Genomic DNA, 24,116 nt, shown 5'->3' with positions numbered 1-24,116 from the left:
TTATTATGCTATGATGCGAGTTTACATGTTATTATGCTATGATGCGAGTTTACATGTTATTATGCTATGATGCGAGTTTACATTTGTTATTATGCTATGATGTGAGTTTACATTTGTTATTATGCTATGATGTGAGTTTACATTTGTTATTATGCTATGATGCGAGTTTACATTCGTTATTATGCTATGATGCGAGTTTACATGTTATTATGCTATGATGCGAGTTTACATTCGTTATTATGCTATGATGCGAGTTTACATGTTATTATGCTATGATGCGAGTTTACATGTTATTATGCTATGCTGTGAGTTTACATTTGTTATTATGCTATGCTGTGAGTTTACATTTGTTATTATGCTATGCTGTGAGTTTACATTCGTTATTATGCTATGATGCGAGTTTACATGTTATTATGCTATGATGCGAGTTTACATGTTATTATGCTATGATGCGAGTTTACATTTGTTATTATGCTATGATGCGAGTTTACATGTTATTATGCTATGATGTGAGTTTACATTTGTTATTATGCTATGATGCGAGTTTACATTTGTTATTATGCTATGATGCGAGTTTACATGTTATTATGCTATGATGCGAGTTTACATTTGTTATTATGCTATGATGCGAGTTTACATGTTATTATGCTATGATGCGAGTTTACATTTGTTATTATGCTATGATGCGAGTTTACATTTGTTATTATGCTATGATGCGAGTTTACATGCTATGATGTGAGTTTACATTTGTTATTATGCTATGATGCGAGTTTACATGTTATTATGCTATGATGTGAGTTTACATTTGTTATTATGCTATGATGCGTGTTTACATTCGTTATTATGCTATGCTGTGAGTTTACATTTGTTATTATGCTATGATGCGAGTTTACATTTGTTATTATGCTATGATGCGAGTTTACATTTGTTATTATGCTATGATGCGAGTTTACATGTTATTATGCTATGCTGTGAGTTTACATTTGTTATTATGCTATGATGCGAGTTTACATTTGTTATTATGCTATGATGCGAGTTTACATGTTATTATGCTATGATGTGAGTTTACATTTGTTATTATGCTATGATGTGAGTTTACATTTGTTATTATGCTATGATGAGTTTACATTTGTTATTATGCTATGCTGTGAGTTTACATTTGTTATTATGCTATGATGAGTTTACATTTGTTATTATGCTATGATGTGAGTTTACATTTGTTATTATGCTATGATGAGTTTACATTTGTTATTATGCTATGATGCGAGTTTACATTTGTTATTATGCTATGATGCGAGTTTACATGTTATTATGCTATGATGTGAGTTTACATTTGTTATTATGCTATGATGTGAGTTTACATTTGTTATTATGCTATGATGCGAGTTTACATTTGTTATTATGCTATGATGCGAGTTTACATTTGTTATTATGCAATGATGTGAGTTTACATTTGTTATTATGCTATGCTGTGAGTTTACATTTGTTGTTATGCTATGATGCGAGTTTACATTTGTTATTATGCTATGATGTGAGTTTACATTTGTTATTATGCTATGATGCGAGTTTACATTTGTTATTATGCTATGATGTGAGTTTACATTTGTTATTATGCTATGATGTGAGTTTACATTTGTTATTATGCTATGATGTGAGTTTACATTTGTTATTATGCTATGATGCGAGTTTACATTTGTTATTATGCTATGCTGTGAGTTTACATTTGTTATTATGCTATGATGCGAGTTTACATTTGTTATTATGCTATGATGCGAGTTTACATTCATTATTATGCTATGATGCGAGTTTACATGTTATTATGCTATGCTGTGAGTTTACATTTGTTATTATGCTATGATGCGAGTTTACATGTTATTATGCTATGCTGTGAGTTTACATTTGTTATTATGCTATGATGCGAGTTTACATGTTATTATGCTATGCTGTGAGTTTACATTTGTTATTATGCTATGATGCGAGTTTACATTTGTTATTATGCTATGATGCGAGTTTACATGTTATTATGCTATGATGTGAGTTTACATTTGTTATTATGCTATGATGCGAGTTTACATTTGTTATTATGCTATGCTGTGAGTTTACATTTGTTATTATGCTATGATGCGAGTTTACATGTTATTATGCTATGCTGTGAGTTTACATTTGTTATTATGCTATGCTGTGAGTTTACATTTGTTATTATGCTATGATGCGAGTTTACATGTTATTATGCTATGATGTGAGTTTACATTTGTTATTATGCTATGATGTGAGTTTACATTTGTTATTATGCTATGATGCGAGTTTACATGTTATTATGCTATGATGCGAGTTTACATTTGTTATTATGCTATGATGCGAGTTTACATTTGTTATTATGCTATGATGCGAGTTTACATTTGTTATTATGCTATGATGCGAGTTTACATTTGTTATTATGCTATGATGCGAGTTTACATTTGTTATTATGCTATGATGTGAGTTTACATGTTATTATGCTATGATGCGAGTTTACATTTGTTATTATGCTATGATGCGAGTTTACATTTGTTATTATGCTATGATGCGAGTTTACATTTGTTATTATGCTATGATGCGAGTTTACATTTGTTATTATGCTATGATGCGAGTTTACATGTTATTATGCTATGATGTGAGTTTACATTTGTTATTATGCTATGATGCGAGTTTACATTTGTTATTATGCTATGATGCGAGTTTACATGTTATTATGCTATGATGCGAGTTTACATTTGTTATTATGCTATGATGTGAGTTTACATGTTATTATGCTATGATGTGAGTTTGCATTTGTTATTATGCTATGATGTGAGTTTACATTTGTTATTATGCTATGATGAGTTTACATTTGTTATTATGCTATGATGTGAGTTTACATTTGTTATTATGCTATGATGCGAGTTTACATGTTATTATGCTATGATGCGAGTTTACATTTGTTATTATGCTATGATGTGAGTTTACATTTGTTATTATGCTATGATGTGAGTTTACATTTGTTATTATGCTATGATGTGAGTTTACATTTGTTATTATGCTATGATGTGAGTTTACATTTGTTATTATGCTATGATGCGAGTTTACATTTGTTATTATGCTATGATGCGAGTTTACATTCGTTATTATGCTATGATGCGAGTTTACATGTTATTATGCTATGATGTGAGTTTGCATTTGTTATTATGCTATGATGAGTTTACATTTGTTATTATGCTATGATGTGAGTTTACATGTTATTATGCTATGATGAGTTTACATTTGTTATTATGCTATGATGTGAGTTTACATGTTATTATGCTATGATGTGAGTTTGCATTTGTTATTATGCTATGATGTGAGTTTACATTTGTTATTATGCTATGATGTGAGTTTACATTCGTTATTATGCTATGATGAGTTTACATTTGTTATTATGCTATGATGTGAGTTTACATTTGTTATTATGCTATGATGCGAGTTTACATTTGTTATTATGCTATGATGCGAGTTTACGTTATTATGCTATGATGCGAGTTTACATTTGTTATTATGCTATGATGCGAGTTTACGTTATTATGCTATGATGTGAGTTTACATTTGTTATTATGCTATGATGCGAGTTTACATTTGTTATTATGCTATGATGTGAGTTTACATTTGTTATTATGCTATGATGTGAGTTTACATTTGTTATTATGCTATGATGTGAGTTTACATTTGTTATTATGCTATGATGCGAGTTTACATTTGTTATTATGCTATGATGTGAGTTTACATTTGTTATTATGCTATGCTGTGAGTTTACATTTGTTATTATGCTATGCTGTGAGTTTACATTTGTTATTATGCTATGAGTTTACATGTTATTATGCTATTCTGTGAGTTTACATTTGTTATTATGCTATGATGAGTTTACATTTGTTATTATGCTATGATGTGAGTTTACATTTGTTATTATGCTATGATGCGAGTTTACATGTTATTATGCTATGATGCGAGTTTACATTTGTTATTATGCTATGATGCGAGTTTACATTTGTTATTATGCTATGATGTGAGTTTACATTTGTTATTATGCTATGATGCGAGTTTACATTTGTTATTATGCTATGATGCGAGTTTACATTTGTTATTATGCTATGATGCGAGTTTACATTTGTTATTATGCTATGATGCGAGTTTACATTTGTTATTATGCTATGATGTGAGTTTACATTTGTTATTATGCTATGATGTGAGTTTACATGTTATTATGCTATGATGCGAGTTTACATTTGTTATTATGCTATGATGCGAGTTTACATTTGTTATTATGCTATGATGCGAGTTTACATTTGTTATTATGCTATGATGTGAGTTTACATTTGTTATTATGCTATGATGTGAGTTTACATTTGTTATTATGCTATGATGTGAGTTTACATTTGTTATTATGCTATGATGCGAGTTTACATTTGTTATTATGCTATGATGCGAGTTTACATGTTATTATGCTATGATGTGAGTTTACATTTGTTATTATGCTATGATGCGAGTTTACATTTGTTATTATGCTATGCTGTGAGTTTACATTTGTTATTATGCTATGCTGTGAGTTTACATTTGTTATTATGCTATGATGCGAGTTTACATTTGTTATTATGCTATGATGCGAGTTTACATTTGTTATTATGCTATGATGCGAGTTTACATTTGTTCTTATGCTATGATGCGAGTTTACGTTATTATGCTATGATGCGAGTTTACATTTGTTATTATGCTATGATGCGAGTTTACGTTATTATGCTATGATGCGAGTTTACATTTGTTATTATGCTATGATGCGAGTTTACGTTATTATGCTATGATGCGAGTTTACATTTGTTATTATGCTATGATGCGAGTTTACGTTATTATGCTATGATGCGAGTTTACATTTGTTATTATGCTATGATGCGAGTTTACGTTATTATGCTATGCTGTGAGTTTACATTTGTTATTATGCTATGATGCGAGTTTACGTTATTATGCTATGATGCGAGTTTACATTTGTTATTATGCTATGATGCGAGTTTACGTTATTATGCTATGATGTGAGTTTACATTTGTTATTATGCTATGATGTGAGTTTACATTTGTTATTATGCTATGATGCGAGTTTACGTTATTATGCTATGATGTGAGTTTACATTTGTTATTATGCTATGATGCGAGTTTACATTTGTTATTATGCTATGCTGTGAGTTTACATTTGTTATTATGCTATGATGCGAGTTTACATGTTATTATGCTATGATGTGAGTTTACATTTGTTATTATGCTATGATGCGAGTTTACATTTGTTATTATGCTATGATGCGAGTTTACATTTGTTATTATGCTATGATGCGAGTTTACATTTGTTATTATGCTATGATGCGAGTTTACGTTATTATGCTATGATGCGAGTTTACATTTGTTATTATGCTATGATGCGAGTTTACGTTATTATGCTATGATGCGAGTTTACATTTGTTATTATGCTATGATGCGAGTTTACGTTATTATGCTATGCTGTGAGTTTACATTTGTTATTATGCTATGATGCGAGTTTACGTTATTATGCTATGATGCGAGTTTACATTTGTTATTATGCTATGATGCGAGTTTACGTTATTATGCTATGATGTGAGTTTACATTTGTTATTATGCTATGATGTGAGTTTACATTTGTTATTATGCTATGATGCGAGTTTACGTTATTATGCTATGATGTGAGTTTACATTTGTTATTATGCTATGATGCGAGTTTACATTTGTTATTATGCTATGCTGTGAGTTTACATTTGTTATTATGCTATGATGCGAGTTTACATGTTATTATGCTATGATGTGAGTTTACATTTGTTATTATGCTATGATGTGAGTTTACATTTGTTATTATGCTATGATGTGAGTTTACATGTTATTATGCTATGATGTGAGTTTACATTTGTTATTATGCTATGATGAGTTTACATTTGTTATTATGCTATGATGTGAGTTTACATTTGTTATTATGCTATGATGTGAGTTTACATTCGTTATTATGCTATGATGAGTTTACATTTGTTATTATGCTATGATGTGAGTTTACATTTGTTATTATGCTATGATGTGAGTTTACATTTGTTATTATGCTATGATGCGAGTTTACGTTATTATGCTATGATGCGAGTTTACATTTGTTATTATGCTATGATGCGAGTTTACGTTATTATGCTATGATGTGAGTTTACATTTGTTATTATGCTATGCTGTGAGTTTACATTTGTTATTATGCTATGCTGTGAGTTTACATTTGTTATTATGCTATGATGTGAGTTTACATTTGTTATTATGCTATGATGCGAGTTTACATTTGTTATTATGCTATGATGCGAGTTTACATTTGTTATTATGCTATGATGCGAGTTTACGTTATTATGCTATGATGTGAGTTTACATTTGTTATTATGCTATGCTGTGAGTTTACATTTGTTATTATGCTATGCTGTGAGTTTACATTTGTTATTATGCTATGATGTGAGTTTACATTTGTTATTATGCTATGCTGTGAGTTTACATTTGTTATTATGCTATGATGTGAGTTTACATTTGTTATTATGCTATGCTGTGAGTTTACATTTGTTATTATGCTATGATGAGTTTACATTTGTTATTATGCTATGATGTGAGTTTACATTTGTTATTATGCTATGATGTGAGTTTACATTTGTTATTATGCTATGATGTGAGTTTACATTTGTTATTATGCTATGATGCGAGTTTACGTTATTATGCTATGATGCGAGTTTACATTTGTTATTATGCTATGATGCGAGTTTACATTTGTTATTATGCTATGATGCGAGTTTACATTTGTTATTATGCTATGCTGTGAGTTTACATTTGTTATTATGCTATGATGACTTTACATGTTATTATGCTATGATGCGAGTTTACATTTGTTATTATGCTATGCTGTGAGTTTACATTTGTTATTATGCTATGATGACTTTACATGTTATTATGCTATGATGCGAGTTTACATTTGTTATTATGCTATGCTGTGAGTTTACATTTGTTATTATGCTATGATGTGAGTTTACATTTGTTATTATGCTATGCTGTGAGTTTACATTTGTTATTATGCTATGATGCGAGTTTACATTTGTTCTTATGCTATGATGCGAGTTTACGTTATTATGCTATGCTGTGAGTTTACATTTGTTATTATGCTATGATGCGAGTTTACGTTATTATGCTATGCTGTGAGTTTACATTTGTTATTATGCTATGATGCGAGTTTACGTTATTATGCTATGATGCGAGTTTACATTTGTTATTATGCTATGATGCGAGTTTACGTTATTATGCTATGATGCGAGTTTACATTTGTTATTATGCTATGATGCGAGTTTACATTTGTTATTATGCTATGATGCGAGTTTACGTTATTATGCTATGATGCGGGTTTACATTTGTTATTATGCTATGATGCGAGTTTACATTTGTTATTATGCTATGATGCGAGTTTACGTTATTATGCTATGATGCGAGTTTACATTTGTTATTATGCTATGATGCGAGTTTACGTTATTATGCTATGCTGTGAGTTTACATTTGTTATTATGCTATGATGCGAGTTTACGTTATTATGCTATGATGTGAGTTTACATTTGTTATTATGCTATGATGCGAGTTTACATTTGTTATTATGCTATGCTGTGAGTTTACATTTGTTATTATGCTATGATGCGAGTTTACGTTATTATGCTATGCTGTGAGTTTACATTTGTTATTATGCTATGATGCGAGTTTACGTTATTATGCTATGATGCGAGTTTACATTTGTTATTATGCTATGATGCGAGTTTACGTTATTATGCTATGATGCGAGTTTACATTTGTTATTATGCTATGATGCGAGTTTACGTTATTATGCTATGCTGTGAGTTTACATTTGTTATTATGCTATGATGCGAGTTTACGTTATTATGCTATGATGTGAGTTTACATTTGTTATTATGCTATGATGCGAGTTTACATTTGTTATTATGCTATGCTGTGAGTTTACATTTGTTATTATGCTATGATGCGAGTTTACATTTGTTATTATGCTATGATGTGAGTTTACATTTGTTATTATGCTATGATGCGAGTTTACATTTGTTATTATGCTATGATGTGAGTTTACATTTGTTATTATGCTATGATGCGAGTTTACGTTATTATGCTATGCTGTGAGTTTACATTTGTTATTATGCTATGATGTGAGTTTACATTTGTTATTATGCTATGCTGTGAGTTTACATTTGTTATTATGCTATGATGCGAGTTTACATTTGTTATTATGCTATGATGCGAGTTTACATTTGTTATTATGCTATGATGCGAGTTTACGTTATTATGCTATGCTGTGAGTTTACATTTGTTATTATGCTATGATGCGAGTTTACATTCGTTATTATGCTATGATGCGAGTTTACATGTTATTATGCTATGATGTGAGTTTACATTTGTTATTATGCTATGATGCGAGTTTACATTTGTTATTATGCTATGATGCGAGTTTACGTTATTATGCTATGATGCGAGTTTACATTTGTTATTATGCTATGATGCGAGTTTACGTTATTATGCTATGATGCGAGTTTACATTTGTTATTATGCTATGATGCGAGTTTACGTTATTATGCTATGATGTGAGTTTACATTTGTTATTATGCTATGATGCGAGTTTACATTTGTTATTATGCTATGCTGTGAGTTTACATTTGTTATTATGCTATGATGCGAGTTTACGTTATTATGCTATGATGTGAGTTTACATTTGTTATTATGCTATGATGCGAGTTTACATTTGTTATTATGCTATGATGCGAGTTTACATTTGTTATTATGCTATGATGCGAGTTTACATTTGTTATTATGCTATGATGCGAGTTTACATTTGTTATTATGCTATGATGTGAGTTTACATTTGTTATTATGCTATGATGCGAGTTTACATTTGTTATTATGCTATGATGTGAGTTTACATTTGTTATTATGCTATGATGCGAGTTTACATTTGTTATTATGCTATGATGCGAGTTTACATTTGTTATTATGCTATGATGTGAGTTTACATTTGTTATTATGCTATGATGCGAGTTTACATTTGTTATTATGCTATGCTGTGAGTTTACATTTGTTATTATGCTATGCTGTGAGTTTACATTTGTTATTATGCTATGATGAGTTTACATGTTATTATGCTATGATGTGAGTTTACATTTGTTATTATGCTATGCTGTGAGTTTACATTTGTTATTATGCTATGATGCGAGTTTACATTTGTTATTATGCTATGATGCGAGTTTACGTTATTATGCTATGCTGTGAGTTTACATTTGTTATTATGCTATGATGCGAGTTTACGTTATTATGCTATGATGCGAGTTTACATTTGTTATTATGCTATGATGCGAGTTTACGTTATTATGCTATGCTGTGAGTTTACATTTGTTATTATGCTATGATGCGAGTTTACGTTATTATGCTATGATGCGAGTTTACATTTGTTATTATGCTATGATGCGAGTTTACGTTATTATGCTATGATGTGAGTTTACATTTGTTATTATGCTATGCTGTGAGTTTACATTTGTTATTATGCTATGATGCGAGTTTACATTTGTTATTATGCTATGATGTGAGTTTACATTTGTTATTATGCTATGATGCGAGTTTACATTTGTTATTATGCTATGATGCGAGTTTACATTTGTTATTATGCTATGCTGTGAGTTTACATTTGTTATTATGCTATGATGCGAGTTTACGTTATTATGCTATGCTGTGAGTTTACATTTGTTATTATGCTATGATGCGAGTTTACGTTATTATGCTATGATGTGAGTTTACATTTGTTATTATGCTATGATGCGAGTTTACATTTGTTATTATGCTATGCTGTGAGTTTACATTTGTTATTATGCTATGATGCGAGTTTACATTTGTTATTATGCTATGCTGTGAGTTTACATTTGTTATTATGCTATGATGCGAGTTTACGTTATTATGCTATGCTGTGAGTTTACATTTGTTATTATGCTATGATGTGAGTTTACATTTGTTATTATGCTATGCTGTGAGTTTACATTTGTTATTATGCTATGATGCGAGTTTACATTTGTTATTATGCTATGATGCGAGTTTACGTTATTATGCTATGCTGTGAGTTTACATTTGTTATTATGCTATGATGCGAGTTTACGTTATTATGCTATGATGCGAGTTTACATTTGTTATTATGCTATGATGCGAGTTTACGTTATTATGCTATGATGCGAGTTTACATTTGTTATTATGCTATGATGCGAGTTTACGTTATTATGCTATGATGTGAGTTTACATTTGTTATTATGCTATGATGCGAGTTTACATTTGTTATTATGCTATGCTGTGAGTTTACATTTGTTATTATGCTATGATGCGAGTTTACGTTATTATGCTATGCTGTGAGTTTACATTTGTTATTATGCTATGATGCGAGTTTACGTTATTATGCTATGATGTGAGTTTACATTTGTTATTATGCTATGATGTGAGTTTACATTTGTTATTATGCTATGATGCGAGTTTACATTTGTTATTATGCTATGATGCGAGTTTACATTTGTTATTATGCTATGATGCGAGTTTACATTTGTTATTATGCTATGCTGTGAGTTTACATTTGTTATTATGCTATGATGCGAGTTTACATTTGTTATTATGCTATGATGTGAGTTTACATTTGTTATTATGCTATGATGCGAGTTTACATTTGTTATTATGCTATGCTGTGAGTTTACATTTGTTATTATGCTATGATGTGAGTTTACATTTGTTATTATGCTATGATGCGAGTTTACATTTGTTATTATGCTATGATGCGAGTTTACATTTGTTATTATGCTATGCTGTGAGTTTACATTTGTTATTATGCTATGATGTGAGTTTACATTTGTTATTATGCTATGATGCGAGTTTACATTTGTTATTATGCTATGATGCGAGTTTACATTTGTTATTATGCTATGCTGTGAGTTTACATTTGTTATTATGCTATGATGTGAGTTTACATTTGTTATTATGCTATGATGTGAGTTTACATTTGTTATTATGCTATGCTGTGAGTTTACATTTGTTATTATGCTATGATGCGAGTTTACGTTATTATGCTATGCTGTGAGTTTACATTTGTTATTATGCTATGATGTGAGTTTACATTTGTTATTATGCTATGATGCGAGTTTACATTTGTTATTATGCTATGCTGTGAGTTTACATTTGTTATTATGCTATGATGCGAGTTTACATTTGTTATTATGCTATGATGCGAGTTTACATTTGTTATTATGCTATGCTGTGAGTTTACATTTGTTATTATGCTATGATGCGAGTTTACATTTGTTATTATGCTATGATGTGAGTTTACATTTGTTATTATGCTATGCTGTGAGTTTACATTTGTTATTATGCTATGATGCGAGTTTACGTTATTATGCTATGCTGTGAGTTTACATTTGTTATTATGCTATGCTGTGAGTTTACATTTGTTATTATGCTATGATGTGAGTTTACATTTGTTATTATGCTATGATGCGAGTTTACATTTGTTATTATGCTATGATGCGAGTTTACGTTATTATGCTATGATGCGAGTTTACATTTGTTATTATGCTATGATGCGAGTTTACGTTATTATGCTATGATGCGAGTTTACATTTGTTATTATGCTATGATGCGAGTTTACGTTATTATGCTATGATGTGAGTTTACATTTGTTATTATGCTATGATGCGAGTTTACATTTGTTATTATGCTATGCTGTGAGTTTACATTTGTTATTATGCTATGATGCGAGTTTACGTTATTATGCTATGCTGTGAGTTTACATTTGTTATTATGCTATGATGCGAGTTTACGTTATTATGCTATGATGTGAGTTTACATTTGTTATTATGCTATGATGTGAGTTTACATTTGTTATTATGCTATGATGCGAGTTTACATTTGTTATTATGCTATGATGCGAGTTTACATTTGTTATTATGCTATGCTGTGAGTTTACATTTGTTATTATGCTATGATGCGAGTTTACGTTATTATGCTATGCTGTGAGTTTACATTTGTTATTATGCTATGATGCGAGTTTACGTTATTATGCTATGATGTGAGTTTACATTTGTTATTATGCTATGATGCGAGTTTACATTTGTTATTATGCTATGATGTGAGTTTACATTTGTTATTATGCTATGATGCGAGTTTGCATTTGTTATTATGCTATGATGTGAGTTTACATTTGTTATTATGCTATGATGCGAGTTTGCATTTGTTATTATGCTATGATGCGAGTTTACATTTGTTATTATGCTATGATGCGAGTTTACATTTGTTATTATGCTATGCTGTGAGTTTACATTTGTTATTATGCTATGATGCGAGTTTACATTTGTTATTATGCTATGCTGTGAGTTTACATTTGTTATTATGCTATGATGCGAGTTTACGTTATTATGCTATGCTGTGAGTTTACATTTGTTATTATGCTATGATGCGAGTTTACGTTATTATGCTATGATGTGAGTTTACATTTGTTATTATGCTATGATGCGAGTTTACATTTGTTATTATGCTATGATGCGAGTTTACATTTGTTATTATGCTATGATGCGAGTTTGCATTTGTTATTATGCTATGATGTGAGTTTACATTTGTTATTATGCTATGATGCGAGTTTGCATTTGTTATTATGCTATGATGCGAGTTTACATTTGTTATTATGCTATGATGCGAGTTTGCATTTGTTATTATGCTATGATGCGAGTTTGCATTTGTTATTATGCTATGATGCGAGTTTGCATTTGTTATTATGCTATGATGTGAGTTTACATTTGTTATTATGCTATGATGCGAGTTTGCATTTGTTATTATGCTATGATGCGAGTTTGCATTTGTTATTATGCTATGATGCGAGTTTGCATTTGTTATTTTGCTATGATGTGAGTTTGCATTTGTTATTTTGCTATGATGTGAGTTTGCATTTGTTATTATGCTATGCTGTGAGTGCATTAGGTTTTTGAGGTGGATGAAGTATTTCTGAAGTTTCAGAAGTGAGTAAGCTGTTTATTTAACTTTAGCTTCCCCTACGGCCCTATCACATGTAAACATATTTTCACTAAAAATTGGAAATAAATTGTATGGTTATTTGTCCTAAGGCCGCAGTTATCCATAAATATGCAGTGTTAGGCTTCTCACAGCATAGGAATTTCAGCATGCATCCTGTCTTACAGTCTGTAGTATACTGAAATATTTTCGCCAAGCTATGCGTACTTTTTTAAAACATAAAATGATTATTCATCATTAATATCATAAATACATACTTCCGTTTTTTTATATAACAAACCAAACCGTTTGAATATCGATTGAAATTTGAGGAAGTTACGGTCATCTGAAAAGTACATATCGCTACCAACACAGTGTAATGGGTAAGCCAGCTGTCTGAGGGAAGATGGCCGCCATGTGCGGACGTTCGACTTCGTTGACGGGCAACGGGGACGAGGCATCTAGTCTTCTATGTAAATCTATGCACCACACCACACTTCCTCCAGTAGCCTCCTAATGTTCGCTCTTGATCTACAGAACGCACAGAACCAATGCCGCCCCCAAAAGGTGCGCTGGTCACTTTTAAAATTACCGTTAAAAAAATACCCCAAACCGGATGGAGACATTTCACTCGTTCGGTTCAATATTAAATTTAATACCTCCCTTTCGAAAATTCCAGCCATTCCAAACAATTTAAGACGTTTTTAGGCCTTGAAAACCGAAAGTTATATTTAAGACTTTTTAAGGACCCGCAGGAGCCCTGTGAGTGAGAGACTGGGAAAACCACCAACACACACACAGAGAGAGAGAGAAAGTTCTGCTCCGTAAACGAGCATTGTTCTTAGAAACTAAATCAAAATCTGTTTTTTTATGTAAAAATTTGAAAAATACTTCTGTTTTTACGTAACAGAGAGAGAGAGAGAGAGAGAGAGAGAGAGAGAGAGAGGTTGTTGAATGGTGATAACACCAGTCCAGCTGAGTGACCGGATGTTTGAGACTCACCGGCGGAAGCCTCACAGCAAACACAAAGGATTAAAAGAGTCAAAGCGAGGCTCATTGTGCAGCTCTTTAAGGAACCAAAACCGCTTTTTGCTAAACCTGGACAGCTGCTGTGTAAAGACGAGCTCTGAGGTTTTTGTGGAGAAGGTCCCTTGAACAGGAAACCAGTTCGAGTCAATGAATGATTTGGGGGGGGGGAAGATTCATTTTACTGAGGATGATTCAAAGATCCGAGTCAGTAAAAGATCCGTACGCCCCATCAGTACTGTGTGGCACGCAACAAGAAAGCAGGGGTTTTTTTTGTTTATTTGTTTGTTTTGTTTTTTGCGTGCCACCACAGATCTCTACCTAAAATGTCTTATATTTGATATTTTAGGTAGAGATCATCAGGGCGTGCCACACACGAGTGATGGGAAGCTCGGATCTTTGTACTGACTCGGATCTTTTGCCGCTTTTCCACTACAAACGCGGCTGAGCCGTGCCGAGCTGAGTCGGGCTGAGCGGGGCTGTTGGAGTTGCATTTCGACTACAACCGCGCTGAACCGTGCTGGCTGGAAGTGGGTGGACACATTGGGTGGAGTTAGCGAAAGTGGGTGGACGTCACGTGATGTCGTTAAGCAGCGCAAACAGTGACATCAGTGACAGTGGCGGAACAAGTCAGAGCCGGGCCGGGGGCGGGGCAAATGACCGGGCCCTTTATTAAAGCTTATCATAACATCATTTTAGGCTACAAAATGTCCGCAACTGCGGTGTTTACCAATTTCAACACTACCGGGTGCAACTATGTTATTTAGTACATCAAGTCCTTCAAACGAACATGTAACTCAGAAACAAAAAACATTAGGATACTGTACATGGCTCATAATAAAACATCAATAGCCTATACTGCGCACATTATTTGAAGGGCATACGAATAAGCGCTCAGAGGTTGCAACGGTGACAGGAAGAGTCAGAAATAAAAGGAGGGCGGTGCAAACCTCACTGAATGCACTGTGTTTACCAATTTCAACACTACGGGGTGCAACTATGTTATTTTGTACATTAAGTCCTTCAAACGAACATGTAACTCAGAAACAAAAAACATTAGGTGACATACTGTACATGGCTCATAATAAAACATCAATAGCCTACTGCGCGCATTATTTGAAGGGCATACGACGAGCCTTGCGCTCTGCGAACTCGTGCACGATGCTCTGTATGTCACTGATTCAGTGATCTTTTAAGCGGTAGTCTCACGACCCGAATAGTAAACAATAAACATGGAGGACATGGAGTCGTTAGTGTTGCTGGTCTTGGTGCTGTGGCTTGTTGTCACCGACAACGCCAACAGATACTGGCAAGAGCGTATAGATGAGGCGAGGCGCATAAGGCTTCAGAAATTCTCGTAATTCGTAATTATTCTCCTTCCGGGTTTGCGGTGTTTACAGATCCCAGCGCGCTCGCGGGGCGTGTGTGGGCATGTGAGGACACGCCTCCTCACCAATCAGTGCACAGGGGAGTGTCTGCTCACACCCCCAACCTCACTCGGCACGGCTTGGCTCGCTTCAGCCCCACTCCAAAACGGTGCAAGTTTTAGGGGCTAAGCAGGGCTGAAACGAGCTGAGTCGTGCTGGTTTTTGGTAGTCGAAACGCGAGCCGTGTCGGGCTGAAGTGAGCTGAAGCGAGCTGAAGTGAGCTGAAAAAGGGTAGTGGAAAAGGGCCATTTGAATCTTCTTCAGTAAAATGAATGAATCTTTTTCTCTTGCTTTGAGACAGCACTGATCAGCGCGTGACCTGAGAACATTTTACACTTCCTCACTCTCTGGCCCAATCCCAATTCTAATTTCTACCCCTCCCCCTCCCCCTTCCCCTCCGCCTTCCCCTTGGCCCTTCCCCTTGAAACTGAGCTACAAGGGATAGGGCTTGAAATTCAACCCTTACGTATTGGGATAGCCCTTCAACGATCGCATACGTCATCGCGTACCTCCGTCAGCGTTTATGTTAGCAAAACGCAACCAAATGCGTCATTGGCTGCGACCAGCCGCTACAGTCAGAGCCAGAAATCTCTGCTGGCAGGGTGTGATTTGTTAACTAACACCACTGAATGGGATATCTTTGGCGCTTCGTGCACCACATCCGACAGAATGAGGTGTCAGAACACTCATGTAAACAATAAAAGCGAGAATAACAGAACAAAACGTACGCAGTCAAGCAACCGAAAACAATACTCACTCCCAAAGCTTTTTAGCAGCAGCTTGGATTTCAGAAATCGCTGCTCATTCTCAGCTCGAAAGCGAATCAAGCGGCGTGTTTCCTCTGGATAACAACTTAAAACACGTAAATAATGGAGAAAATACATTTATGACAATCTTTCGCCGCGGGAACCGCCATCTTTCTGAAATCCGCATGAAATCTCGCTGAAATCCGCATGGCATTGTGGGAAATCACTCAAACCCCTTCGTTCGGAGTCAGCTCCAGGAAAATCTCCGTTTGGAGGCGTACAGAAGCCCTACCCCTTCCCCTACCCCTCCGCGTTAACTGGGATTGGGATACCCCTACCCCTTCACGTGAACGCGCAAAATGGAGGGGAAGGGCCAAGGGGTTGGTCCAAGGGGTGAAATGGGATTCGGCCTCTCTCACACACACACACACATACATTTTAGTCTCCAAACGTTTGTTTTCCGGCATAAAATTAAATATTACAGAAAAAAAAAGTTTCTCCCTGAGCAGCATATTCCACAAGGGAGCACTTTTCAGATAAAAAAAAGAAACCATAATGAAGGCTCCTGGGTTTTGGTGCAAAATGAAGAAGTGAGTGTGACACTCAAACGCTACGTTCACACTGCAAGGCTTAATGCTCAATTCCGATTTTTTTGTGAAATCCGATTTTTTTGTGAGGTCGTTCACATTAACAAATATATGCGACTTGTATGTGATCCTCAGTATGAACGAAAAGCGACCTAAAAGTGTTCCGCATGCGCACTGCAGGATACGACGACGTCACACGCAGTGAGCATGGCCAGTGTTTACGGAAGTAAAACCGCCCGGTTGCGGTATGACTCATCCAATCTAGCTTGAATAGCTGCATCCCCCCAAATGGAAATCAGCTCCCTAACCTCTGCGTCCTTCCATTGAGAAGATTCAGAACCTTCACAGCCCGAAGTGTCCCTCGCATTGATGTCATGCGCAGGGGCGCAGATACGTTTTTTGAACTGGGGGGGGGGACAAAAAACTGGGGGGGGGGGGACAAAAAACTGGGGGGGGGACAAAGCTGCCAGCAAACCAACCCCAACATGCCTGTCAAACTTGTTGTTAGTAACCATAGCAACCAAGCTCGAGCTCGCAACCTGTGCAGTCTGCGCAGCTCAACCAACCGAATATCAGTCTTTGTTTTGTTTTATGTGAGTTGTTGCAACTATATGTATACACTGCTGTGCACCTCAATAAACCGAATGGTAATTAGTCTTTTGATTTTTCCGTGAGGTTTGCCTTATGCAAAGAAAGACAGCATAGACGTTTTTTCCTCCCTATAAGTAGGGGGGACCGAATGAGGTGAATTTAAATATGACTCGTCCCACCCTCTATCTGCGCCTGTGATTATGCGCCATGTTGTTGTAACTTTTTTGAGAGACCCGCCGCCTACTTCAGCGCAGAATAGTGACGTTTGTGGCTTGTTGATGACGTGTAAGTCGGATGAATGCGACCTGGCGGTTCAGACTGAAGTCGCATATGAAAAGACCGGATAGGAATCGGAATTAGCACCACATATCCAAACGGCCTGGGTCGGATTTGAAAAAATCGGATCTGTGTCGTTCATATTGTCAATAAAAGATCGGATACAGGTCACATATGGGCGAAAAGATCGGATTTGAGTCACTTCAGCCTGCAGTGTGAACGTAGCCAAAGTGTCCAGAAGAACTGGGGCTGGTTCTGTAAAACCAGTAACTCAGTAAAACCTACAGCTCATTTCCGTATCAAACTGGACCTGGGACGAAAGCAAAGGGTCGTCTCACACCATATACTAACTCTGTTTCATTTATTATGGCTTACTGATTACTGTTTATAGTATTTTTTAATTTTCATTATTTTTTCAAGCCATTTTTGGTCGACAATTTCATATATAAACAATTCATCGACTTCCTCATGAGTGACCTATAGAGATACATTTCTGGACATGAGTGTTTTACTGAGAAATACATCACTTTTATTATCATCTGTGATGGCTCTCCGTCATAGGCATAGTTCGAATTACGGGGGGTACTATACCCCCCCAATGAAGACCCAGTACCCCCAAAAAAGACAAAAATATATGTTTGTTTGTTTTTTTTTTGGGGGGGGGTCCGATTTTTTTTCTGATATTGTGAAAAGGAATATATAATTCAAACCAACTCCCATTCGGCATTCTTATTATAGGAACATTTTAATGTAAATCAATTTCAGACAGACACCCCTATTGTGGACCGTACCATTTTTAGTCACCGCAGCACTAGAACGCGCTAGGAGCAACAGCTTCTAGTCCACACCGTATTCAGTTGATTCATCAGATAGATACAGTCCATGGGTTTGCAGCAATTTATACAGTCTATGGTTTGCAGCATTGGTAATGTTAGTTGCTAACCAACTTGAAAATGTGTTATTTTACAACTTTCATTTATTAAAGTGCTTTGTTCTTTCAGCTCATGTCACGTCTTCTCATCTCATCTCATTATCTCTAACCGCTTTATCCTTCTACAGGGTCGCAGGCAAGCTGGAGCCTATCCCAGCTGACTACGGGCGAAAGGCGGGGTACACCCTGGACAAGTCGCCAGGTCATCACAGGGCTGACACATAGACACAGACAACCATTCACACTCACATTCACACCTACGGTCAATTTAGAGTCACCAGTTAACCTAACCTGCATGTCTTTGGACTGTGGGGGAAACCGGAGCACCCGGAGGAAACCCACGCGGACACGGGGAGAACATGCAAACTCCGCACAGAAAGGCCCTCGCCGGCCACGGGGCTCGAACCCGGACCTTCTTGCTGTGAGGCGACAGCGCTAACCACTACACCACCGTGCCGCCACTGTCACGTCTTTATACATTGAATTACTTACCCACTGAGGCCAGAAGGCTACAGTGGACGGACGTTAACGTTAGTTACCAATGTTAGTTAGCGAGATAAGCTAAGTCTCTATTTAAATCAAGGTTATTACAGTGTGGTATAGAAACGATTCTCATTTCAAAGGAGAAGAACTCCATATGTTTCCATTCTCATTTTATCATGAATAAATTGTGCCCTTCTGAAATTCATTTGGCACATAGGCCCATCCTGTGTGTGTGATTAGGCACAAGAAGTTCTGATGTAGGCCTAGCTAAGCCTATGCAAAATTACAATCAGAACCTCTGGGGACTGGGGGCAACATAAAAAGAGAGGGCCTAGGCAAAATAGCCGAGTACATATGCTAGTATTTGAATTTGTTTTCTATTGTTTTTACTTACATTCCTTTTGTATTATTTTTAAGATATTCCTAGTTTCATCTGAGTACCCTGTTTGATTTTATTCACAGAGACAGTAGGCCAAACATGAGGAAAAGAAAAGGGCCAGACATCAGGCATTTTTTGGTGCTAAAAGAGTAAGTAGTAAATATTAGCACTAAGATCTACAGACAATTACAGTACAAGTGTAGGTGCAGTTAGGTTTTATACACTGTTCATGTGAATAATGAAAATGGGTTCCCAGCAGACAGGAGAGGCACAGCAGGACGAAAGAGAGCAAGACATTCAGCAGGACTGTTCTGCATGTGTGTATATACTGTATGTGACTCATTTGTAGTGTTGATACCCAGTTTGTTCTGACAAAGAAGGTTATCAGGTTGCACTGCTGTTTTTCTTCTGTGGTAGTACTGTATGGTTTGTCATGCTTCTTAATGACATTAAAAATTATTGCTCAGAGTTATTGTGTTGAGTTACTGACACCGACTTCCATAGACGAGACGGGACAGGACCGGGGGGGATTGATATGATAGTGGACCATGATGGTGGGGTAATTTGCACTCTGGTCATAGGTGGTGTAGTGGTTAGCACTGTCACCTCACAGCAACAAGGTCCAGGGTTCGAGCCCTGTGGCCGACGAGGGCCTTTCTGTGTGGAGTTTGCATGGTTTCCTCCAGGTGCTCCGGTTTCCCCCACAATCCAAAGACATGCAGGTTAGGTTAATTGGTGGCTCTAAATTGACCGTGAGTGTGAATGGTTGTTTGTGTCTATGTATCAGCCCTGCGATAACCTAGCGACTTGTCCAGGGTGTACCCCGCCTCTCACCCATATACCCCTTTTCCACCAAATCAGTTCCAGGGCTGGTTCGAGGCCAGTGCTGATGCTGGTTCACAACTCGTTCAACTTGCGAGCCAGCTGAGAACCAGTTTGCTTTTCCATAGCTCACGGTGCTAAGGGAAGCCACGTCATTACGTCGCTGTATACGTCAGTTACGTCGCTACGTTTGCATAAACCTTGGCACGAATATCGAAGCAAAAACACGGAAGAAGCAGCAGCAGCAACAATAATAAAGGATGACTTCGCGTTTGTACAGCTGCTGCTTCTCGTCGCTTAAAAATGTCGATCTTTCGCGGTCTTATTGTTGTTAGTCTTAACAACTCTGCCCCCCCCCCCCCCCGCTGACACAAGCGGTTCTTTCCTCTGGCCCAGCAGAGAGTTGGTGCTAGCCTGGAACCGGTTTTTCTGGCCCCAGAGCCAGTTCTTTGTCAGTGGAAACAGAAAACCCGGTTCCAAACTAAGCACTGGCCCCGAACCAGCCCTGGAACTGCTTTGGTGGAAAAGGGGCAATAGTCAGCTGGGATAGGCTCCAGTGTGCCTGCAGGACAGGATAAGTGGCTACAGATAATGGATGGAGGGCTCTCCGTTATCCAGGTCATCGTAAAGTGTAGGAGCTAAAAAAGGTGATTTGCTTGAAATTCTTGAAAAGGATTCAAGGATTTCAAGCAAGTCAACTTGCCTTCTTTAGCACCTACACCACTTGTATTTTTCATCTGAACTTCACCCAGGACATGGAGAACCAAAACCATGACATAAATCTCTATATGTCACTCATGAGGAAATCAATGAATTGTTTTTGATAAATTTGGGGACTTTGTTTGTGAATGTGTCAATATAATAAAAAGAAAATCATATATTGGCTTGAAGATACGAAGTTAATCTTCTCATGTTGGCAAACTTGTATTTTTCAGACGAAATATATCACAGACCTGAGTGACATATTTAAATAATATTGACTGGCATTGAGTGGTATATCAGATATATTCCATTCAGCTAGCATGATACTGAACATATCTGATAGACCATGAAAAAAAGCCAGCCAATACTATTATTATTTTTATTATTATTCACGGTTTTGGTTGAGATGGGGGTTGGACATCTCAAACCACATGGCCACCCTCGGAAGGAGACAGAGAATCAGGACAGAGATGCAGAGAATTAGCGTTTTCAAAATGGAAGTCTTTACTGAGAGCACAAAATCAGGAATCCAAAAAAAAAAAAGGCAAAAACAGTACTTGGCACAAAAGTTCAAAGTTCCAAAAATCATAGATAAACAGCAGTCTTAGGTACTCAAAACGATCAAGTCCCAGATTACAAAATCCAACAGGGAAAACAAAAAAAAGGATTCTAATAGGGTGTTCACACGGCACATATTTGCATCGATGCTGCACCGATGTATTTTGTTGCGATATATCTTACACCGGTGTAAATTTTGCGCAGCGTTCACACGTCACAACCCTGCTTACTAGAGAGAAGCGTGTTAGCACCGGTGCAGCCCCACTTGCGGTCACACGGCAGTTTCTGCGACCGTGTTATAGTAGCAAAAACTTTATTACTATCATTTCCTTTGATAGTAATAAAGTTTTGATATTTCCTTTTATTACTATCATTTTCTATCATTTCCGATAGTAATAATGCGGAAATGAAATATGCGCATGCGTGAAAATGTACTTCTTTTTCCCGGTTGTCATGGCATCACCAAGCGCCGGGAAAACAACGTGGATGAAGACACCAGTGTTGCCAGATATTGCTGACGTTTTCCAGCCCAAAATATGTTCAAATCCGCCAAAATGCACTTAAAACTGCCAAATCTGGCAACACTGGAAGACACGCAGTTCTGTTGTTGTTGATATTCGCCATTTTGGAAGCGCAAAATACCAGGATGCAAATTATGCAATACCCTTATGTAATCAACTCTCCTCACGCGTAGCGAGTCTACCCCTGTAGCGTTCAGACGGCCCATTTTATATCGGTGCTGCCCCGCAAACTAGCATTTACTCCGGAGTAAATTTCTTAAACCACCTCCCGAGCAGGGTTAGATTTGCACCGGTTTAAGCAGCTTTCAGGGGCTGCACCGGTATAACTTTGTACCGTGTGAACGCTCTACCGGGGCAGCCCCGGTGCTACACCGGAGTAAAAGTTGCCGTGTGAACACCCCTTAAGTGTTCCAAAAATGAGAGAGAACAAAGTAAATCCAATAGAGATAGTCCAAGGCAAAACAATCCTCTTCTTAGAAAAACAGATGCAGAGGTCAAAAAGGCAGTTCAGAACAGAGGAGCAAACAGCTACAGAAAAAACAAGGACAAGAACTCACATGGTGGCTCACAGGAGAACTCAGCAGAGTGAAAAGGCAAACAGACTCACATATATAGGCCAACCAATGAGCTACTTGCCATCAAAGATCCGATTGACCAATAGCGTGAAGACAAGTGTAACAAGGGAAAAGAAAAAAAATGCAAAATAGTGACATCTAGTGGCCAGGTAGATGAACCGCAGGCTAAAATGTCCCCAGACCCTGACAGAACCTCCCCCCTAAGATCGTCTCCTGGCGATCCCAGGCCGATCAGGACGCAAGCGATGGAAGTCTCTAATCAAGGAACGGTCAAGTATGTCTCTGGACGGCACCCAGGAGCGCTCCTCCGGCCCATACCCCTCCCAGTCCACCAGATACTGAAGAGACCCATGGACACGGCAGGAATCCAGGAGCCAGTTGACCGTGTACGTGGCCTGGCCATCGATGAGCCGAGGAGGAGGCGGTGGCCGAGGAGCAGGAGACAGCGGTGAAGTGACCACTGGGCAGAGACGGGAGACATGGAAGGTCGGGTGGACCCTCATGGAGTGGGGCAGCTGTAGAGTGTAGGCCACAGGGTTGACCCGGCAGAGCACCTTGAAGGGACCAACGAACTGTGGCACCAGCTTCCGGTTCTCCACCCTCAGAGGAAGATCCCGAGCCGAAAGCCAGACCCTCTGGCCGGGTCGGAAGGTGACCCCCCTCCGACAGCGATTGGACTGCTGCTGGTACTGTTGGGAGGCTTTCAGCAAGGCACGTCTGGCTCTATCCCACGTACGCCGACACCGCCGCACAAACTGCTGGGCAGACGGGACCCCTGCATCCACCTCCTGTTCAGGGAACAAAGGTGGTTGGTAGCCAAACTGACACTCAAAGGGCGACATACCTATAGCTGAGCACTTCAGCGTGTTGTGAGCGTATTCAGCCCATGGGAGTTGGGAGCACCAGGAGGTGGGATTGGTCGAGACCATGCATCTCAAGGCGGCTTCTAGGTCTTGATTCAGTCTCTGTCTGCCCATTAGACTGGGGATGGAAGCCAGACGAGAGGCTCGCAGTCGCCCCGATTAGCTTGCAGAAGGCTCGCCAGAAGCAGGAGGAAAACTGGGGTCCACGGTCTGAAACGACATCTTGGGGGAGACCAAAGACTCGGAACACATGGTCACATTAGTCTGGCAGTTTCAGAGGCAGAGGGCAATTTAGGCAAAGGTAAGAAGCAACAGGCTTTAGAGAATCTATCAATGATAACAAGAATGGTGTTACCTTCAGAGGTAGGCAGACCAGTGATAAAGTTAAGGGAGATGTGCGACCATGGTCTGCGAGGAATGGGCAAGGGGTGGAGCAGGCCCTGGGCCCTCTGGCATGGATCCTTTCTCTGGACGCAGTTGGGACAGCTGGCCACGAAGATCTGCACATCC

General features: G+C 37.3%; 2 protein-coding genes across 3 annotated transcripts in view; both read right to left on the bottom strand.

Annotated features, from left to right (window-relative positions):
* Positions 1-24,116, bottom strand: part of LOC132872888 (H-2 class I histocompatibility antigen, Q9 alpha chain-like) — a gene marked incomplete at its 3' end in the record, with an annotated part of 281,775 nt that overhangs the window by 137,678 nt on the left and 119,981 nt on the right. The gene's annotated exons all lie outside the window — the stretch shown is intronic.
* Positions 1-24,116, bottom strand: part of LOC132872906 (BOLA class I histocompatibility antigen, alpha chain BL3-7-like) — a 91,848-nt gene that overhangs the window by 53,934 nt on the left and 13,798 nt on the right. The window contains exon 1 of one of the 2 annotated variants that reach the window (XM_060908025.1): positions 14,122-14,271. The exons of the other annotated variant lie outside the window; for it this stretch is intronic. Coding sequence (XP_060764008.1) covers positions 14,122-14,176 — 55 coding nt within the window. The 5' untranslated portion in view covers positions 14,177-14,271. Of the gene's footprint in view, positions 1-14,121; positions 14,272-24,116 lie in introns of those variants that run through there. 2 annotated transcript variants of the gene reach the window in all.

Source organism: Neoarius graeffei, chromosome 24 (genome assembly GCF_027579695.1).
Source record: "Neoarius graeffei isolate fNeoGra1 chromosome 24, fNeoGra1.pri, whole genome shotgun sequence".
NCBI classification, from domain to species: domain Eukaryota; kingdom Metazoa; phylum Chordata; class Actinopteri; order Siluriformes; family Ariidae; genus Neoarius; species Neoarius graeffei.
Note: the sequence above shows the minus strand (reverse complement) of the source record. Positions and strands in the feature narration are given on the sequence as shown.